Source organism: Stenella coeruleoalba (assembly GCF_951394435.1).
Source record: "Stenella coeruleoalba genome assembly, chromosome: 13".
NCBI lineage: Eukaryota > Metazoa > Chordata > Mammalia > Artiodactyla > Delphinidae > Stenella > Stenella coeruleoalba.
The window spans coordinates 67,295,793-67,317,782 of NC_137159.1; the positions used below are offsets into that span (position 1 = coordinate 67,295,793).

A 21,990-nucleotide genomic window follows, 5' to 3' on the forward strand; every position below is an offset into this window, starting at 1 on the left:
TTAGAGTTTGGTGAGGAAGACAGGCATGCAAACAGCTGGTTATAACGTATCAGCAGAACGTCTGCCAAGTTAAATGCAAGAAGAAGTACTGTCCTGTGGTATCCCAGGGGAAAGGACAGTCCATGGATGGGGAGAGAATGGGAGAGTCCATGAAAATGTCACAGATGAGGGGCTGAGATCTGTATCCCCATTGCTGAAAGAGGAGGAGTTGGTGGAAGACGTTCCCTGATGAGAGGGCAACCTTAGCAATGAGAGAGCAAACCAAGACCTACAAAAGGCGACCCACACGTTACCTACCAACCCCACATGGAACAAATTCTCTAAGGTGCAAAAGAAGAAGAAGAAATCACCAAGGAAAATATGGTTAGGTTTAGATTACATACAAATTTTAAACTCCTAGATATCATTATAAACAGAATGAAAATACACGTAAAATACTGGGGGAAAATGTGAAGCATGTAATAAATAGTTTCACATCCTTATTAATAATGTCGTACAATTCAATAGGAAAACGTGAATACCCTAACAGATAAACTGGCAAAAGGAAGTGGGCAGTTCCCTAAAAATCAGAGTAAAATAAAGCTAATAACACGTGCAAAAAAATATTCACCCTCGCAATCACAGAAATACAAATAAAACAGCAGGGGGATACTTTTAGTTAAAAATAGTGATAATATTCAGGGTTGGCCAGGATGTAGTAAGAGGAACATGCATGTATGAACACAGCTGGTGAGAGTGTAAATTGGATTAATTTCTAGAAAGCAATTTGGCAATATGTGTCAAGGGCCTTTAAAATGTTTATACCCTTTGATTCAGTAATTCCACTTCTGGGAATCTATCCTATGAAAATAATCTGAAAAGCGGGTGAAAGTTTATGCTCAAAGATACTCTTCAAAGTGTTATTATAAACAGTCTAACACTGCAGTCATTGACTGACGTTGAAATAAATTATGGTACGTATCACGTAGTATTATAACCATTAAAAAGTATTCTTATGAGGACTTTTTAAGCCCTTGGAAAAGCTTGTGATATAATGTTAATTAATTTAAGCAACATACATATATGACACAACTATACACACCTTTAAAGCACAGGCCAAAAAACACGAAAGAGAAATCTACCGAGATGTAAAAAAATGACGGCTTCTGGATAGTGGGATTCTGGGCATTGTTTTGTTGATTTTTACCCTGGTTTTGAACTTCAGACAATAGGCATATATTTTTCAAGTGAAGGAAAGTAAAAGAAACTGTAAAAGTAAAAGCTCTTTGGGGAATGACAAGTAAGTGGTATATGAAACGTGCATGTGTTCGTGAAAACACACGATGAGAAACAAGGCCTAATCATAAGGTGTGAAGAAAACAGGACACAGCTTACATTTGTTTCCAAGTTGAGGAAGGCTTGACAGGCGTTTTATGTGGCTCATGTTTTCTTCGGTCGGGCTGGGAATGAGGGCCATAAGGTCCTAACTGTATTTCGTGATCATGTACAAGGCATAGGAAAAAATACTTTGGAAACTAGAAATCACCAAGCAAAAGTGAAGGAGAATTTTTCTTATTATCCTAAATACGTCGACGTCTTCCTCACATTACTCCAAACTCTTGCTGCTATCACCAGGTCTACTTCGTACTTTGACCTTCTTGTCACCCTCCTATCAGAACCCTGTGATTATATTGGGCCCGCCTGGATAAGCAGGATAATCTCCCACCTCATGATCCTTGTCTTGATCTCACCAGTAGTCTCTTTCACCACATAAAGTAACATATTCACAGGGTTGGGGGATTAGGATATGGGTATTGGGGCAGGGTGGGGGGACACAGCATTATTCAGCCAGCCACAGAAGCATAACCTAATGTGCAGGGTTTTTGTGAACCCTCCCAGGGGCCAGGCACTGGCTAGGGCTGGGAACACACAGAGACTCAAGCAGCTTAGCAGAGAAGATGGGAGCATACACGTGTGTTCTGGTGCCAGGTTGCAACGAACCAATGCCAGATGCATCTAGAGCACAGCGTTCATGGGGAGAGACAGAGAGAGGTGAGACGGGAAAGGAAATTTGGGCCCACATCACAAAGGACCTTTAAGAACAGGTTAAAGGGTTTGGATGTGATTCCCTGAAAGAAGAAGGGCCTGTGTTTCCCATGCCCAGGAACTACTGAGAACGCCCAGCCAGGCTGGAGGCTGGTCTGACAATGCCAGGTACCATCCGCCATCAGCTGACACATTGAGCCTTATCTGGACTAGCCTGTGAAAGAGGGCCCAGGGCCACCTCCAACACCCCCTTCCATGAGATGGAGAGGCCAGCTTTGCAGTCTGACAAGCTGGGTCTAAATCCCACTTATCAGCTGTGTGACCTTAGGCAAGTCACTTAACCACTCTGACTCCATTTCCCCACTTAGGAAATGGACACTATTAAGACTTGCCTGGCTTCTTTACAGAACCAGATGGGCTGAGGTATACAGAGAGATTCTAGAAGTAAAGAGGCTGGACTTGATGTTAGTTTCAGTGCTGTTGGGAACCAGAAAATCATGGAATTTTAAAGATCATCTAACCTGGAGAGTCCCACATCACAATCAGCTGTAAGGTTTTATTAAAATAAAATTTAGTAAAGAAGAGTCTAATTTCACAGCCAGGGTTAAAGAAACCCGCCCCTCATGTGAGGCCCAGAGAAGCTGTGGGGCTTGGCCAGGTGAGGGTCCTGGTTCATCCTCTCCACCACCCAGCTGAGCATTGAGGTAGGTAGTATGGGGGTGGGAGGACTGTTGAGGCACTAGCTACCATCAGGATAGAGCTAGGAAATAGGACAGAGAGCAAGGCAGCCAGACCTGGGGGGTGGGGATAGGAGGTCAACCCAGGTGGGCCCTGCCCTCTCATCTCTACAGGGGCTAGAGGCTCCCCCATCCCATACCAACCGAGGCTGGGTATCAGGAGGCACAGTCAGAAATACCAGCCAGGCCCTTGCTAGGCGGTCCCCAGGCAAGGGACCCATTCAGTAGGCAGGCTGGGCCAGGCCAGCTGAAGCTTGGCTCTCTGAGGTCACAGGTTAATAAATTACCATAACTCATCATTCTTGATACAAAAGCAAATATCTGCTAATATGTTTGCTATAAACTGCCCCCTCTCCCTTCCTCCACTGGATAATATGACTTATCTAAGAATTTCAGAATCGGACAAGACCTTGGAAATACCGTCAAAACCCCTCCTTTTGTAGATGGGGAGACAGGGGGCCAGAAAGAGAAGGAACAGGGTCAGCATCACACAGCCATTCATGGAGGAGCCGATCCAGGGCCCAGAGCCCTGCTCTTACGACGGCGTTCTTTTCATTTCAAAACAGGAAGTGCTGTGTGTTTTAGTCACTCCAGTGGTGGAATCTGGGGTCAAGAGCATGGGGACGATATACTGGACCAGATATGCCTGTTGGTACCCCAAATTTGACCTTGAGGGGAAAGCTGTCTGTGTGCAGATGAGACTCCACCTGTAGCTGTCCACCTGGCACACTAAAGCCGTGGGTTGGAGGACCCCAAAGTGTTGTGGAACATGGCTCAAACCTCGGGCCACTCTACTACTCACATCACAGCCAGGGGGCCGGGGGGTTAGGGCTTTGACTTCCTCTTAGCCTCCTGGTGTTGACCCTGGTTTCGGCCAGATGAAAATGGGGTAGTCTCAGACCTTGAGGTGTGAACGGCGTGGGAGGGATGCTCTCCCCGCAGCCTTCCCACGGGGCCACCCAAGCTGACCAGTGTCATGTGTCTCTGTGTGCTCTCCAGGAACATCCCCGGGCTCCAAGATGGCCTTGCAGAGTTCCTTCACTTGCTGGAACGGAACAGTCCTCCAGCTCGGGCAGGCCTGCGACTTCCACCGGGACTGTGCCCAGGGAGAAGATGAGGGCCAGCTGTGCAGTGAGTAGATGGGGCTGCTTCGCCCGCCCTGCCCCACCCATGCCCACATGCCCTCCTTCCCCCACCATCAGAGGCTTGAATGACCTCCCTTATGACCAGGGCCACTTGTGTCCTTCTGGTGGCAACTTTCAAAAGCTACACAGTCTTCAAAAGACAGGGCTAAGACCCATGGTCTAGAAACAGCATATAATTAAGAACCAAGCAAGATCTTATAATTTTTGCTCTCAACAGCCTCATGTATAGAGAAAAAGTGCAGACTAAAGGCCAACTCTAACGTGCCATGAGAAGCCCTCTACGCCAGGACCTCCGTCACATTTTAAGCCTTTCTTTCATCACCCACCTGCCTCCCTCCTCCCCGCAACCTTCCATGTACCCCAGCTCTAGCCATATCAAACCACCTCTCAGCTCCCTCACACCTCCCTGGCTTTGTTTGTGTCCTATCCCTTCCCCAGAATGCCCTTTCCCATCTTAAGTCATATCTGCTCCTTCAAGACTCACCTCAAGAGTCAGTCCTTCTGGGAAGCCTCTTCTGACCATTTCCCACAAGTATAGTTGGTTCTTCTCCCTCTGGAACCCGCCCCCTGGAATCCATGCACCGTAACATTCATTACTTTTTAACAGCTTTTTAAAGATATAATTTACATACCATACAATTCACTCGTTTGAAGTGTACGATTTAGTGTAGTCACAACTGAGCAACCATCACCACAATCTAATTTTCGAACATTTTTATCACTCCAAAAAGAAACCCCTCGCAATCTCTCCTCATGTACCTCCAATCCCTCCCCCCCACCGACCCCCTCACCCACTGCCTAGCCCTAAGTAACCACTAATCTACTTACTGTTTCTACAGATGGGCATTTCATATAAATGGAATCATATAATATGAGGTCTTTTATGATTAACTTCTTTCACTCAGCGCAATGTTTTTGAGGCCCATCCGTGCTGTAGAATATATCAGTACTTCATTCCTTTTTATCGCCACAAAATATTTCATTGTAGGGCTGTACCACATTTTGTTGATCCATTCATCAACGGATGGGCATTTGGGTCGTTTCCACCTTTTGGCTATTATGAAAAATGCTGCTGTGAACATTCATGTATGAGTTTTTGTGTAGACAGATGTTTTCATTTCTCTTAGAAATGAAATTTCCTACCTAGGAGTAGAATTGCTGGGTCGGATGGTGACTCTATATTTAACATTTGGAGGAACTTCCAAGCTGCTTTCTAGAATGGCTATACCATCTGACAGTCCCACCAGTATTGTGTAAGGATTCCCATTTCTCCATATCCTCAGCAAAACTTACTCTTTTCTGCCTTTTTTTTTTTTTTTTTTTTTTTTGCGGTACGCGGGCCTCTCACTGCTGTTGCCTCTCCCGTTGTGGAGCACAGGCTCCGGATGTGCAGGCTCAGCGGCCATGGCTCACGGGCCCAGCCGTGAGAGAGCTTTTCCCAGGGATCTTGTGGGATCTTGTGGGATCATGTGGGATCTTCCCGGACCGGGGCGCGAACCCGCGTCCCCTGCATCAGCAAGCGGACTCCCAACCGCTGCGCCACCAGGGAAGCCCTATCTGCCTTTTTATGTTAGCTCTCCTAGTGTGTGTGCATCCGTCACATTTCATGGAGGTGGCTTCCATGTCTCTCTCCCTCACTGTGGACAGAGTGGGCCTAGTACTCTTCCCCATACCAAGATCTCAAACGATTTCTGGCACAGCATAGGTGCTCATTGACTCTTTGTTGATCAAAATGAATAAATGGGTTGGGAAACCTGGGTTCCCTAGAGGAAGCCGGTTGCTGAGGTCGCACTGGTAGTCAAGGGCAGAGTTAGACTCCCAGCACAGTGCTCCCTCCACTTGAAGACAGTGTTCTCGGCTGCTCCCTTGCAAGGAGTAAACACTCTAGAAGTTTTTTCCAGGGAAACCACGGACACTTCTAGCACACATATATAATGAGCTAAAAAGTAAACTAGATCCTGGAGCAGGGACAAGTAACACGGCATCTGTCCCTGTAGTGCTGTAAATCCAACACAGGGGCAGGGAGTGAAACAAGGGTGTTGTGGTTGGGAAAAGATGCAGCAGCCTGGGGTGCTGTGGGGCTCGGACACCCAACAAATGCCCCTCCCCTCAGATACACCGGCCCCAAGATGCTGTGACCTGCCAAATAGCTTTTAAGAAGGTAACAGTGTCCCCCAGGTCATTTGGAGGACAGATCTTCCCTTAGGGAAAGAAAGGTTTTATTTATTCCCTTTTAAATGAAACTATAAAGAAATCCATTTTTCAATTTGAAAATCGTCCTTTTTATACAAAACATTCCGATGAAGTTTTCCAATAATCATGGAATAGTGGTTGGTCAGATAAAGCTCAGGAAAGAGTTGCAGGTAAAGCCCTTTGCTTGTTCCGCACTGTTCTGCTCCTGGCTTCCTCTCGGAGCTCTCACTACACACATGGACCAAGAGGAAGCTAGGCCTGCCCATGTTGCCCTGGACAGGGACCTGTCTGTGTGTCTCTCTAGTTATTTGTCTCTGTATTATTTCCAGCAGTGCCTCTGAGCTGTGTGACTTTGCTTTGGCCTTTTTAAAGTTTTTGATACCCACTTCCCAGCTGAGACACAGGTCAGGGAGTCCATGTCCTGATTTACAACTGGGGAAATGAAAGCACAGAGAAGGTAATTGATTTGTTCAGGGTCACACAGCATGTCAGGAACAGAGCCATGATTAGAGCTTGGAGCCTGCAGGATCCAGCCCATTATTGTGGACTTAGGGCACTTTCCCACCATTTCGGGGCTTGCCATTAATGTGTTTTCAGAGCCAACTCCAAGCTTGAGGGCAGCCTGGTCCCAGTAAGGAAGGCAGGCGCCTGGAGCCCAGAAGGCTTTTCAGCCACACTTGAAAAGCTGTTCTGACCAGCTGTCAGAATGACCACTCTGCCCTGAAGAACACCCCCATGGAGCTCTTTGCTACAGAAGTCGGTTGCTGGAAGGGAAGGGGAGTTCAGTTAGAAGGAGGATTCTTCCAATCTTTTGGCCACTCTGACCTTGGCAGTACTCAGCAAGTATCCTTTTCCTTTTTGGGCGCCCCACTCTCTCTGGCATTTTTGCTGTTTTCCCTACCACACTGGCTGATGTTGATTCTGGAAACCATCCCCATGAAAATAACAACAATAATAATAGTAGCAGCTAACATTATTGAGTACTTTCTATATGCCAGGAGCTGCTCCAAACACTCTTCGTGCGTTAACTTATTTCACCCTCACAGCAATCCTATGTGATGCTATTATGCCCATCTTACAGATGAGGAACCAGATTAGTCCATGATCAGACTGTTAGCCAGTGGCTGAGCAGTGATTCAGACCCAGTCTGATTCCAAAGCCCATGCTCTTAATCACCGCAAGCCAGTTTCACTTGTTTCGTGAGTTTCCAGCAGTTTCTAGCACAGCCTTCACTACATATCTACCCAGGATGAAGGGATGAGGAAAAGGCAGGGAAGGTCCAGGGCTCTTCTGGGGGATACTCAGATCATTCGTCTCCACCCTCTAGGCCTCACTTTCCTCGTTTCTAATATGAATTGGAACATGATGCCCGCTGACGTGCTGACGCCCATGATGCATTAAGGGCAGTGCTCTTGACCTCACTTGGTCCTTCCCAGGTGGTCTGGAACCTGTTAGAACATTTTCTCTGAGCAGTGGTCACTTTAAGCCTGTTGGGGATGTCCAGGTCTTCTAAGGAACCCCCATGAGGGTCAGTAATCTTGAGCGAGAGTTTTCAACGAAAAACTGCCACGGCTAGAATTTGGAGGGGAAACGTAGGTTGTGTCCTGTCAACTCCCAGCCTCAGCCCCCCACATTTTCTCTAGAAGGAATTACACGCACACACTACAGCTTCATTCAGATTACCAGACGCAACCTTGTGGGACATTTCTGGCTGGGACAAGTAGGGGACCTGAAATGGAGGTGGTACCGCCCTTGCCCTTCTCCATCCGATCCGTTCACACCCCGTCCTCCAAGCCCACACACCATACACCGCACACCTTCTCTTTCTAATTAAACATTGCCGATCCATGTTTACATTCCAGGATGCTGTAACCCACTGAAGGGTGTCTTCAAGGTTCCCTGTGTGTCCTGAGCAATGGCCTCAACGGCATGCAGTGCCCCAGAAAAGGGTCAGGTGGCCCCGCTTCATCCCTTGGATGGGTCATTGACTCTCTCAGTATTGCAGGCAGCTCAGTCCCCCTCCACGTACTCAATAATCTCATCGGTTTGGTGGGCATACACTTCCTATCAGGCAAAAACAGGTTTTTTTTAAAGTTTATTTCTTTATTGTAAAGTAAAACATGTTGGTTGTAAAACATTTGGAAAATCAAAAAAGTACACAGGAGAAAATAATTATTGCCCATAAGCCTCCCTCTCAGACATTCAGAGATAACCATAATATTTTGATGTATTTCTTCTAGCACTTTTCCCATGACTCTATATTTTCAAGGAAATGTATAACACATATTTATCAAAAATGTTAACAGCGGGGCTTCCCTGGTGGCGCAGTGGTTCAGAGTCCACCTGCCGATGCAGGGGATACGGGTTCGTGACCCGGTCTGGGAAGATCCCGCATGCCGCGGAGCGGCTGGGCCTGTGAGCCATGGCCGCTGAGCCTGCGCGTCCGGAGCCTGTGCTCCGCAACGGGAGAGGCAACAGCAGTGAGAGGCCCACATACCGCAAAAAAAAAAAAAAAAAAAAAAATTGTTAACAACGTTGTGAGAAGAAGTAGTGTCATCTGGCCTGGAGTTTACACTTGGCAGCTCCTGGCAGCTGGTGCTAAGGTCACATCTCTATGACTCTATCAATTTGTGTCTCTTAGAGTGGAATCAGGTGTCGTAAGTGCCAAATGTTCTGGGATTGATTGACCCACACACAGCCGATTTGGCCATCCAGCCAACAGAATAACTGGCTGCAGCCCAAGAAGGGGGTGGGTTAGAGCAGCGCTTCTCAGACATTAAGGTGCAAAGGAGTCACCTGGAGAGCATTAAAAATGCAGATTCTGATTCACTAGGTCGGGAAGTAGGAAGGAGAGACCTGAGATTCTGCACGTCTAACAGTCTCACAGGTGATGCAAATGTGACTGGTCCCTGGACCACATTTTGAGTGGCAAAGGGTTAGGAGACTGAACCCACTCCCATGTCATTCAGCAAATAAGTATTTCGGTCCTACAGTGTGCCAAGCACTGAGCAGGTGATCAAAGGGGGTGACACCTTAGACACGACACTGGGCGCCAACACTGCTCAGCAGTGGACTTCCCAGCAATTTCCCCAACCCGGCCTGATCTGCCAAGGGCTCGGTGCTGGTACCCACCCCACCATCGTCCTCAGGACTGTTCCTGCTGAGCACATGCCCTGATGTGCTTACAGTGTTGGAAATCCTCTCGGCACTCCTGCCCACCCTTCAAGGTTTTAATTGGCACGTAAATTGCCCGTTGACCTAACTATTTTTGCCTACCTCGTCTCCTTTTATTCAGTCAACCAAAAAGAAAGGGGCTTCCACTCCCAGCTCACCCTGGACCCTTTGTCAAGCTGGGACAAGGACGGGCCTCCAGAAGGTGGAGAGTGCCAGTGACTTTCCTCATTCCTGTCCCAGCGGGAGGCATAGGCATTTCCGGAGAGGCAGCTGAGGGACCTGGCTCTGCCTCTAGGGCAGTGTTGGCAGTTTCAGCCTCTCCCCTGCTGCTAAGTTTCCCTGTCCCGGGTATGAGTGATCATTAATAACGCCACCGCCGCTGTATGTTTGCTCAACTCTGTTTGCAGAATGTTTCCACTCTCTCTCCCTTGCTTTGTCCTCAAAACAGCCCTTCAAAATATACAGTAATCTTACCCCACTGTATAGATGAGGGAGCTGAGGCTCTGAGGAAGGAAGTGACTTACCTGAGGTCACAGAGCGGAAGGCAGTGAGGCCAGGACCAGAGCCCAGGTGTCCGGTTCTGATGAGGTACCAACACCCATAAGTCAGGCTAAGTTCTCTGCCTCTACCTCCTAAAAGGGTAAGGAGGGAATGATACACTGTGCAGGACCCAGCTCAACCCTGCCTCTTCCTTCTACCAGGGGCCCATTGCCTGCTAGAATCTTCCATCACGGTGTTCAGTTTAAAGCATATGTGTGAAGGACGCTTTGTGGAAGGTCACTTCCAGCTACCAGTTAGTTTTTGCTAAAGAAGTGAATGTGAGATCCCTTGAGGGGGGCATAAAAAATAAAATAGAAAGATCTCCTTAGTTTTTGGATTTTTAATCAGGGGAACATGCGGCGCTTGCGGGGGGGATGATTTCTTCAGGGGGGTATAAATGGGAAGAGATGCTCAAAGTCAGTGACAGCCTGTTTTAATTTATAATTCTGCCTCTGTGTGAAATGCACAGAGAATCAGGGAGAAATGAGTAATAATTCACTAAGGTGCTGTCACAGCCAGGAAGCGGTAGGGCCGTCTTTGTCAGCCTGCTGTTGCCAAGAAGGCTGAGACAGAGGAAGGACACTGAGAGCGGTGGGTCCGGCTCGAGAGCTGCTGTGTGGAGACAGGCCTGGCCGGGGCTGTTGGGTACTATCAGGGTAGCCGCCTGGAATGGCCCACTGGCTCCTCGGGGCTGAGAGCCTTCCCTGCAGCCATTCTCCAAGTAAACTGGAGCAAGGGAGCTCTCTCTACCCCTCTCCTCCTGTCCTCCTCCTTCTGTGGGCAGTGGGGAAATATATGGTGTATAGAACTGACTGTGACCTCTTTAATGGGACCCGAGGTCGGGCTGATGTAGGGAAAAGCGTTAACAGGGCCCTTTATGCTGAGCCAACAGATGATATAAAGAGGCCCCAGGGACTGGGATTGCTTGGTCAGGATAGGCTCGGTTATGCGGCAGTAATAAACCATCTCCAGATTTCCGTGGCCTAACATAACATTTACGGCACCTGTCCACTAAGCGTTGGGGTGGGAGGGGCCTCTACTCCTTGGGATCTCTCGTGCTGGCAGAAATGCCGCCATCATGCAGCAGCACCAGGAACGAGAACTCTCCTTGGCTGCTTTAGCAGAAGAGAGAGTCTGAAAATGACACCAGGGCTTTTCACAGCCTCAATCCACAGGAGATGCACAACACTTCCACTCACGTGTCATTGGCCAGAACTAGCCATGTGGCTTCACTTAACTGCAAGGGGGTTGGGAAATAAAGGGGAGCAAATAGATAGTTTTGAGCAATATGTGTCTCTGCACGCAGGGGTGATTTGAGGGACCCAAACCAACCAACCCCCAGCCAACACTACCACTGCCACCACCACACTCTTATCATTGTGCCATTAGAAATGCCTTTCAGTGAGTTATACACTGGCTTTTCTAGGATCATGTTCATGGTGGATCTGTATAAAGAGCACAGAATTTAAAAGCAGAAGAGCTGGGTTCAAATCCCACCTGGGTTACCTGTCGGCTGTGTGACCTTGGTCAGGTTGCTTAACATCTCTGAGCCTCTGCTTTTTCATATATAAAACTGGGTTAGCAATACCCCATATTATTATTTTTTGAAGATCAGAAAAGTATAAACCAGCACACGTACAAGTTAGGGATTGGGCTTCTCTTCACTATGAGCATGATTAGACATTGAGGGTCTGGCTGGGGAGCTATCATTAACGAGGATGGTCGTGCCTGGCTAACTTTACTTGCTGTTGGCATATTTTGCCTTTAGCAGTCCTGGAAATGACTGTACCCCTGTGCTCTCCCTGAAGGTAAACTCCCTGCTGGTTTTTACTGCAACTTCGAGGATGGATTCTGTGGCTGGACCCAAAGCTCACTGTCACCCCACACGCCCCAGTGGCAAGTCAGGACCTTAAAGGATGCCCGGTTCCCGGACCACCAAGGTACCACCCTCTCTTCCCTTCCCCTGGTGCTCACCTGGCCAGACAATAGACTTGGGGTACCACCCCAGAGGCACTGGACCTCCCCCAAGGACCTGCCCTGGGGTACACCTACACAATTCCCTCTTCACACTCTCTTGAGCATTAGAATGATTGAATCAAGCCAAGGCTAATGTCACCTTTTGATCCTTAAAATGAGAACTTTGATCAAGGATTAGCTGGAAGATAAGAATAAAAGCAGCAATAATAATAATCCATTCATCTGACAAGTGTTTGTTGAAACCTATTACGCATCAGGAACAGAAATCCTTGAGAGATAAGGAAAACTGTAGCCCTCTTTATGACCGGGGAGGCTAAGGCTCAGGTAGGCCGTTGCGTCATTTGCCCCAGAACTGTGCCCTGGGAACCTTGCCCCATATCTAGACCATTGCCTGCGGCCCGCCTTCCTCGGTCATACCCCCCCAACCCCGCATCCAGCTGCCCCTGGCAACTCCCACCCTCCCCTCATTAGAGTCCCTGCTTGACTGCCAGAGGGGCAGAGGGCCTCCACACACCCAAGAGATGCCACCCATGCTGGGCTGGGCTGACTCCACGCCCGGAGGAACTGGCCTCGGGATCAGAGGAGGTCTGTGAGGCCAGCATATCTCCAAGAGCTGGGCAACTGGAGAGGCCAGACCACCCAGCCATGGGCCTATCCTAGGTCTGTACACAACTGCTAGGACTGAGCAGGCCCTGGGGCCCACTTCTCTGCAGGATGGCGGGCAGGGGCGTCTCTCTCCCTTCCCCTCCCCTGTATCTACCTGCTCTTTGTGGAGCTAGAGTCCCTTGTACCAAAATTTCTCTCTTTCCAAGCAACGATCATACATCCTACAGATTCCTTTAAGGATTCATAATAATGATAAATGTGAGAGAAGACAATGTCCAGATCAACCACTGAGGGTCTCAGAGCCCGTGCAGTCCTGTCCTCGGTCCCCAGAGCTGGCTGCATCTAGTGAGTTGGCTTTGGGCCCCATTAAAACGGAGGCTGAGTCATGGCACCACAGGGGAGCGCTGCAGGGCCCTCCCCAGACGTGGAGGCCAAGAGCGCCTGCTTCTCCTCCCGGCCTCCTCACCGCTCTGTTGAATACCTCTAGTGACAGGGCTCTCATTGCCTCCAAAAGTAGCCCTTTCCATTGTTTAACAGGTCAGAATCAAACACCGCTTTTCTTCGTCGAGCCCCACCCCTCTGTAAATTCTACTCATTGGCCCTGATTTCTGTCTCCTGGAACCCCACAGAACTGGACTATGCCCTCTCCCACAGAGGCAGCCCTTCAGATATTTGAAGACAACCATCATGACCTACCGACCACGAAAGGCCTTTTCTCTCCAGGGTCACATAACCCCAGCCACTTGATGTCTCCTCAAGGATGGGCAGGGTGCTTTCTAAGATTTCTGGCCTGGCCTAGTTACTCAGCTCTGGACCCACCTGAATTTGTTACTTGGTAGTAACTCTATAAAGACTTTGCTAAGAGAGAAAAATAGAAATGAAGGACTGAATTCCTACTTGGGGTTCTCTGAGGCCCCTAAAAAGTCGTGAGCTCACTCTGGCCCCATCTCCATAGCACCTACCAGCTACAAAATACTCCTGGAGGTTTGCAGATGCTTCTTCCCACCACCACGTGGGGCTGGGGCTCATGTTCTGCCAGGTTTTCAGGCAGGTCAGTGCTTAGAAAACAATAAGTGAGTCTTCCTGGTCAGGGCATGGGGCACAGGATGACCTGGGCTCCGGAGAGGGGAGAAGACAGTGAAGGTTTAGAGACCATTGGAGGGCAAAGCGCTGGCATGACTGGATACGGGGGGCAGGGGTGGGCCTGGGGGAGTCCAGCATACTTCAGGCAGCTCCCGGGCTAGGGGCTGAAGCTGGTGACCTTGGGAGATCAAGGACACAGTAACCCAGGTGTATGGTGCTGGGGCATTGCAGGCCATTTGGAATGAAGACCTTTGCATGAGCTAAGTTTTGTAGACAGTGGTCAGCAGGCTGTCTTCTCCATTAGAGGCCGCAGAAAACCTGTATCCTTAGAGATGTCCTGAGGCTAGAGAAGCATGGTGCAGGGCCCATTAACCCTGCACCCCGAGGCCCTTCAGTGTGCGAGGTTGGTGCGTCTTTGACTCTTTTCCTCTCTGCCCAGGCCACGCCCTGTTGCTCAGCACCACCGATGCCCCCACCTCTGAAAGTGCTACGGTGACCAGCGCTACGTTTCCTGCACCGATGAAGAACTCTCCGTGCGAGGCAAGTCTCACTGTTCCTCTAGTTCTCTGCCTTCTCCTCCCACCTCTGGGCACTTCCAGATGAACCCACACAGATGAGCAAAGTAGCCTGACGGTCGGGCTGCTTGTTCTGTTGCAGGAGGACAAGAGGGCCATTTGAGCCAACTTCTAGGCAGACAGTACCCACCAACGTGGTAAAGTCCCATCTGCAGAGAATCTTACCTTAAACACCATACTCAGCTTCACTGAACTATTTGCAATAGGACCTTGATTTAAACAAAACCAAAAAGTATTTCCAAGGCACAGCAGGGGAGGGTAACAGCGACTTGCTACAGAATCCTTTTTAAAAATGTCAATCTCTTATAATACATTTTAAATATTATAGAACATCAAAACTTTGACTTACATAAATTTCTCTAAGGCATCAATGGCATTCAGTGAGGTACCTCCAGAGCCACTTAACCAAATGATTCGTGTAGCTGTTACCTCTTTAATGTGAAGACTGAAGGTGCCATGATTCTTAACACAAGGTCACATTCTCTAGGGACCAGGAGATGTGCTAGACCCCAGCAGGGCCCAGTGATTAAGCTCGTGGACTCTGGAATCAACTACCTAAGTCCAAGTCAGGTTCCATCACTGACTGGCTGTACAATTTGTTTGATCAGCTAATAACCTCTCAGGACCACAGTTTCCCCACCTGGAAAGTAGAGACAATAAGAGTGCCTACCCCAAGGAGGGGAGGCTTAAATGGGTTAATATATGTAAAGGGCTTATCACAAGGTCTGGCACAACGTACGTACTACAATAGTTAACCAACAGTCTCTGGTACCCTGTATAATTATGCAAAGGAGAAAGGGAGAGAGGAAGAGGACTTAGCCAAAAACCTGCCTCCATGCTCTTGGAGAGCCGGGCCGTGCCTGTGCTTCTCTGCACTCCCACCAAGCACTGCGTCAACGCCTTGCACACAGTAGAAAGCCAGCACAGAGTTTACATTCGTCTGTCCTCTCTTTCTGGAAACTCATAGGTGAAACACCTTTCTGGCTTCATTTCAGGAAAAGCTCTGTGCCCTTGGAGCAATTTGTTCCCTTTGAAACAGTGGGCATTGTGAAACCGACTAGATTCGCTTCCCCTCTGAGGGGCTGCCGGCAATCCCAGGCAGGTGGGGCTTTGACCAGCAGAGATGCAGGAAAGAGCCTCCCCCTGCTTAGGGGTACAGGCAAATTCAAGCCCTCCAGGCTTTTTGTGAAATAAAAACCCACAAACATAAAAAAAAAAGAATGGAAGAGATGTATCAATGATTTTTTTTTTTAATCAGAAGAATGGTCAGATTAAATCTCAGGCTTTACCCAGTAGGCAAATAGGGGTTCATGATGTGTAGTTTGTAGCAGCCTTACTCCTGGTTCAATTTTATAACTACGTTTGCCCCATCTTCCTTACCCTCTCCTAGTTTATGTTATCTGGCTAGGTTTTGTGTATCTCTGTGAGCCACCTTAAATCCTTTCTTGAAGAAGTCAGGGCACAAATAAATAGAGTCATTATGTTAAATTGTATTTGAGAAACCACGCTTTCTGGTGCAGATGATGGAATTACTCAGTCATCATTGATATTTCTCGGGTGCCACAGAGCAGCACCTAGAAAGGGAGCTTCTTAAGAGGAGATCTAAATGAGGAGAGTTGGTTGGCCCATCTGAGAGGTGAGGGGGATCCTTAAAAGCATTTCATCTTTAAATTTATTCTTCACTGGATTTAATATGAGGCTGATTTCAGAAAAAGAAATGTCAAGGTAAAACTGGTATTTTTCTAATACTTCATCATTTCTCTAATAACCTTTGGGTTGATCAATAGCTTCAACAGGTGTTTTGTTTTACTCGCCTGTTCTATTATTCCTCCAGTCACATTTGCTCTGGGCGGTTTCCGCTATTTCCTGCCCTTTTCCAGAACTTGGCTCAGCACAAGGAGTGAAGGGAAAGCAATGAGTCCAGTCCGCGATCAGCTCGGTTATTTCGCATTCGGGTTTCAGACTATTCATCTCAGGCTGATGGGTCTTTGAATTCCCAACGTTGGGGGAAATGTTTTCATCAGAAAAATAAATGACCAAGATAGAAATATGCATTTCCAGGTTCGTAAGCCCTGCCATCTATTTCACTCGAATCCTAAATGCCGAAGGCAGGAAGTTGATTTCCATCTCTCCGGCTGGCTGAATGTCAGCGACGGGGAAACGGATGTTGCATTGCTGTGTGAGACTGTGTGAGGTTAACCCCCCAGCCCTAAAGAGGCCTCCGATGGCTGTGGGGCCCTAGTGCAGGAAGGCGGACACCGGATAGAGCCAGGGGTGAAGGTCTCTGATGAGGGGCGAGCCCACGGGAGCAGGCGGCCGGCTGAGCTGAGCTCCAGGCTGACACCCACCACTGAGCATCTTCTCTAAACCCTAACAGTCCTGGTCCATGGCCTCCAGGGAGCTGAAGTAATTGCAGAATAGCTCAAAATACCCCAAGAAACCCCACAGTCGTCAGTGGGTTCCATAGGGGAATTGGTGTCGCCTTCGATGCCTTTCCTTGGAAATCTAGCTGTAAGCAGACTAGTAGGCCTAGGTTTCTCCAGCTGTGGTCACTTGGAAAACATGACAAATGCAGATTCTTGGGACCCACCCCAGACTTCCTGAATGACGTACCTGACAGGGGCCCGGGGATCTGCATTTTCAAACCCCACACTTGGTGATTTAGATGAGACTTAAGAGCGACTGGCCATAGGCGTCCTTGCCAGTTGTGACCAAAATTCATTCTGAGCTCACGCTGAGAGTTGTCCTCCATTACCTGGGACTCCAAAGAATGTGCTGTGATTTGCCTTTTAGAAAGATGAGTCACAGAAGGGGGCAGAAATGACAGGGCGGGGGACAGACGTGGTGGAGACAGAAGGGGCTGGGAGAGCACCTCTCAGAGCCCGCGTGGAGCCGGGTCAGGTGCCCACCGAGAACGGAGACAGAGCCAGGGTGTGTCTTTGTGCCAGCCAGCTTGCAGAGCACTCAGAAGCCTTCCAGCTCCGGCCTCCTCCCTCCAGACCCCTGCAGCACCGCAGCCAGCCGCCCCTCTCCACCGTCTGCTCTCGGTGCACACGCTGCGTCCACCCCGGCCTGCACGCTTGCACGAGGGGCTTGAATATTTAAAGACTTCCGCCCAGCCCTGCCCCGCCCACCTACCACCAGCTATTCCCTGCGGGAAAGTGAGGCACCACTTATGATATATTCCAATTTTATTTTATTTTTATTTTGCTGAGCTCCAGTTCAATTAATTAAAGTTGCCTCTGGGGAGGGGAGCCTCACGGTGGCTTTCCTGCACTCGCTTGCTGTCAGAACTGCTGGCCTCCGCTGTGGCTGGGAGACACACTGGGATGTGTTTAGCATTGCAGCTGCTGGTAATAAGAAGGACGGGAGAGTGGCAGAGGCCGTCTCCACCCCTCCCCTGCCTTTCACACATCCTAGAAGCCCGAATGTCTCAACAAGCCCAGTGTGGCTTGAAGTTCTATTTTATTTGAATAGCCTGCCTGTGACTAGAATAGTTTATGCCATGTTCTCAGGACAGAACAAGGCTGGGGGGGCGGGCGGGGAAATGGGCTTCCCTCAATCTCCTCCCCCCTCCAAAACATGGAAGTAGTTTTTCATCTATGAGCTGCAGGAATGAAAGGGACACAGGAAGCGGCACGTGAGCCACTTAATTTGTGGTGACAGCCTAGGGCAGGCCAGTTCCTGGCTACTGGTCTTCTGATCTTGCCAAAGCTGCAGCCGCCTCTGAGCTCTCCCTGCACACGCGTGCGAACACGCAGGCACACACACGCTAGGGCTGGCGCACGGCCGGTCCTTTCTACTCCTGGCATCAGCCCTGTGGTGATAAAAGCTTTCATTAGCGGCTAGGAGCTGCTGAGATGGGAGCAGAAGGCGACCAGAGGGCCTCCTCCATGTCGGCATAAGCTATCTGGCCTGCAGGGAAGGAGACCTCAGCTCCGTGTCATTAAAACCAGCAAATGTGGCCAGAGGAACGTGGGAGAGGAGGCTGGCATCTGGAATTGCCTTCTGCCACCTGTTAAGTTCTGCTCAAAGGCCCGCTGAGGAGGAGCCTGCTACGCAGGCAGGGCCCCCGAGGCTGGAGGCGAGGGAGTTGTTCAGCGAATTGCACTCTGGTTGATTTTGTAAGGCTTTCCAGGCTGCTGGTGACCATTCCTGGACACAGGGCCCATCCTCTCCCAGGGATTTGGCTGGTGGGGCATTCTCCAGCATCTCGGTGTAACCCACAGTGAGTGTCATGGCTGTGCTGATGGGGCTTGGTCAAGCTGGCCTCACTCCCTCCCCATGGGCAGACAAACAGGACTTCCAGATAGGAAGAAGACAGGAACTTCGTGACTCCTGTGTTTTAACAGTTTATTAAATTCAATAGCAAAATCCCCCTTGGAAAGGCAAAAAAAAGGAGAATAAGAGTAACAATAATTCCTCTAGGATGGCTTGAGGTAGAAAAAAATGCAAAACCTGAATGGCTCTTCCTTTGTCAGCCCCACCAAACCCTCAACAAGCAGGAGCTAAAGATGCTAAGAATATTCTATGCAGCTCACTTTCTGGAGTAGATCCTAGGTGTCAGGGGCTGCCCCGCCCGTGATCTGGGTCAGGGTTCATGCAGGGCTGCCCAGGGGATGGAGCGTTCCATCTGTTCAGGACAGGAAAGAAATGTACCCAGAGCTGCACAGCCAGTACATACAAAATCAGGATCAAACTCAGGCCTTATGACTTCAAGCCTCGTGCTCTTTGTCACATTGCCCTGTCCCCGGCAATGGTGGTACCTTCTCAGTTTCTGGGGAGTTGATGTGGGCCTCAGAAGCATCCCTGAGGACTGGCATGGCTCTCACCTAACCCAGAGCCCTCACCCTACCTCACCATAGATTCCTCATCTCCAGAGGCAGGAAGGGAATTCATACCATTTTGTAGCAGACTAGTTACCCACTTTGCCTCTCCTCAAGCTGGGACTAGTTGCTGGGTCTAATTCCTGAGCAACCGAGGCGACACTGCCACTCACCTTGTATGTGCCTTGTTCTCAGCCCCACGTGCTCTCACTTATTTTAGCAAATCAGGAAGGAGAAGCTACCCCAAGGGGCTTCACGAGCTTGATCCCGAGTAAGGCTGTCATTTCCTGGATTCATTCAACATTCTGCCTAGAACATGGGCCCACCTGGGGAGAAGCAAACTTCAGCTTTCCCTTCTCCCTACTTACCGTCCTCCCCTGTGTCTCAGCTGAGTGCTGACTGGGGGAAGAGCAAGCAGTTTCTTCCAGAGTCCACCTAGGAGAGCCTCTGCCTTGTGTGGCCAAGCAATGCTGCACAAACACTTTGTGGTGGCTGCAGAAACCCTCTTTGTAAACAGTTAGGGCTCAATGCCAAGCTAGGGGGGATTCTGGGGCAACACCATGCCTAGCTCCCCTCCCACGAGCCTGAGCACCTTTGCACGGTGTTTGAGGTCTGGATATCCAACTCCCATCTCATCTAATGCTGTGACATCCACTGCAGTGACAGAACGCTCACCGACTCACAGGCAAGTCCCGCTCGTCTTCGGACAGCTCCAGGCTTCAGTGTTTGCTTAAATCAAGAGCGAATCCAGCTAGACTTGCCAGGCTTGCTTTTGCACCCTCTACTCTCTGCACCCCTCCTCTTTGGCTTCGAGGAGCCTTGAAGAAGCAGGGATAGAACTCCATGCTTCCTGTGCGACATCCAGCTGGGCTGTCCATCTCTGTCCAGGACGTCATGGTGGGCCCAGCAGGAAGCACAGGGCCCCTCTGGCTCCCGTGTGGTGATGCTGACATCTCAAGCAAGTCAGAGCAGCGCGGTGGCCCCAGGCAGCTGCCTCCCCCCCTGCCCCATGGCCCGAGAGTTGTGACATCTCCCATGTCCAGAGGAACCCAGCTGGTCATTCGGGGTCAGGACAAAAGGAGCATCACCAAGGCAGTGTGACGTGATAGGAGAAGCAGCACCTGGAGGTCATTCAGACCTTGGTGGAATCCTGCCACTTTCTAGCAGGGTGACCTTGTGCAAACACCTCACTCTTCTCAGCTTCAGTATCCTCTGCAGGGCTGTTGGGAGAAACGAGTAGCCAAGATAGAAGAGTGCCTGGCCCGGATCTGGACACATGGTAGATGCTTAATAAGTGTGGTTTCTGCTCCTCCACTGCTGCTATTACTATTATTACCTTTTTTTTTTTTTTTTTTTTTTTTTTTTTGCGGTACGTGGGCCTCTCACTTTTGTGGCCTCTCCCGTTGCGGAGCACAGGCTCCGGACGCGCAGGCCCAGCGGCCATGGCTCACGGGCCCAGCCGCTCCGCGGCATGTGGGATCCTCCCGGACCGGTGCACGAACCCGTGTCCCCTGCATCGGCAGGCGGACTCTCAACCACTGCGCCACCAGGGAAGCCCTACTATTATTACTTTTGTGATGAGTCCAAGGTCAAAGGCCAGAGCCTGCCCTATCCTGAATCTGGAGAACTTGGTCAGGGGTGGCACCCTCAGGACGAGATACATGGCAGCTGCCAGGATGGGACCAGAAAGGCAGCGTGGAACTTGGCTGGGTTCGATGGGCGCACAGATGCCTGGTGAGAGGACTGAGGAAGGGAGGGGCACAGAGGGTCCTCACTCAGGCGGGGAGCCAGCGAGTATTCATTTCAAACACACCATGTGACCAGCCATGCAGGAGACAGACCGCAGGAATCTGGGAACTTTTTAGTGTTTATTCAGCAGAAAAGTTAAGAACACTTACTTTCAGTATGACAGGTCCTGGTCTCCAAGTTACTTATGAACCACGTGGCTATGTTACATTAAAAAGCAAGCCAAAATTCTTAAATAGAGCCCTCAAACACCCTAAATCTTTGTACTCCTAGGAGAAAGAAACCTTCCCTTAGTCTGGGGCTAAGGGAGGGACCCTTAATAACTGTAGAGTAACTAAAGGAGTACGGTAGCCCCCCCTTATCAATGGAGGATACGTTCCAAGACCCCCAGTGGATGCCTGAAACCACAGATAGTACCAAACCCCATATACACTATGTTTTATCCTATACTGACACGTGGGTAGTGTATACAGCATGGATACACTGGCCAAAAGGATGATTCATGTCCCAGGCGCGACAGAGCGGGTCAGCAGGAGATTTCATCATTTTGTTCTGCTACTCAGAACGGTGCAGAATTTAAAACTTATGAATTGTTTATTTCTGGAATTTTCCATTTCATATTTTTGGACTGCAGTTGACCTTAGGTAACTGAAACTACAGAAAGGGAAACCGCTGATTAAGGGGACTACTATATTTTTTAAATAGTGATCCCCTCCTGTGTGTCTGGCACTGTGCTAAGCATCTCACTTGCATTATCTTATTAACAAAACAGACTTGTGAGGAATTGTTACCCCCATTTACTGATGCAGAATCTGGGGCTTCAAAAGCTTAAGTAACTTACTAGTCACCCTTGCTAGTGAAAGGCAGAGCCAGGATTCAAAACAGGTCTGTCCAACTCCAAAGCCAATCCTGCAAACACCCTAAGGTCACTGGACTAGACTTAGGTCACTCAAGTCAGTCAGTCTCCCTAATTGGGAATAAAACTGCCTGTGTTACTTGCTCGAGGATCAGATGAAAATAGGAAAGCTCTTTGCAATCTCTACAATATTTTATGAATGGCAGAAATTATTATTATCCCTCTTCTTACTCTGCATAGGCGTGAAGAAGCCACTGCTGACATAAATTCAGACGTTCTTATTTCTCCTCTGGGTCAATTAGCAACATGCAGACAGCTTGGGAGCATTCTTTTGCACAGTTCCTAGTATTAGCACCGGGGGGATGTGCCCAATGAACCTGCTTCATCATAATTAATTAATTAATCATGCAGCTTCTCAATCGTGAGTATAACCTTGATCCAGGATAAGCGCAAACAAGGAGACTCCTCATCGATTCTCAAGGGTCCAACCAATATAGCCCTACTGAG

At 49.3% G+C, this 21,990-nt stretch overlaps 1 protein-coding gene across 1 annotated transcript in view; it reads left to right on the forward strand.

The window, feature by feature from the left end:
- The window catches only part of ALK (ALK receptor tyrosine kinase), a gene marked incomplete at its 5' end in the record, with an annotated part of 722,056 nt that overhangs the window by 589,435 nt on the left and 110,631 nt on the right, over positions 1 to 21,990 (forward strand). The window contains 3 exons of the mRNA XM_079941115.1: positions 3,762 to 3,893; positions 11,623 to 11,754; positions 13,920 to 14,020. Coding sequence (XP_079797241.1) covers positions 3,762 to 3,893; positions 11,623 to 11,754; positions 13,920 to 14,020 — 365 coding nt within the window. The remainder of the gene's footprint in view (positions 1 to 3,761; positions 3,894 to 11,622; positions 11,755 to 13,919; positions 14,021 to 21,990) is intronic.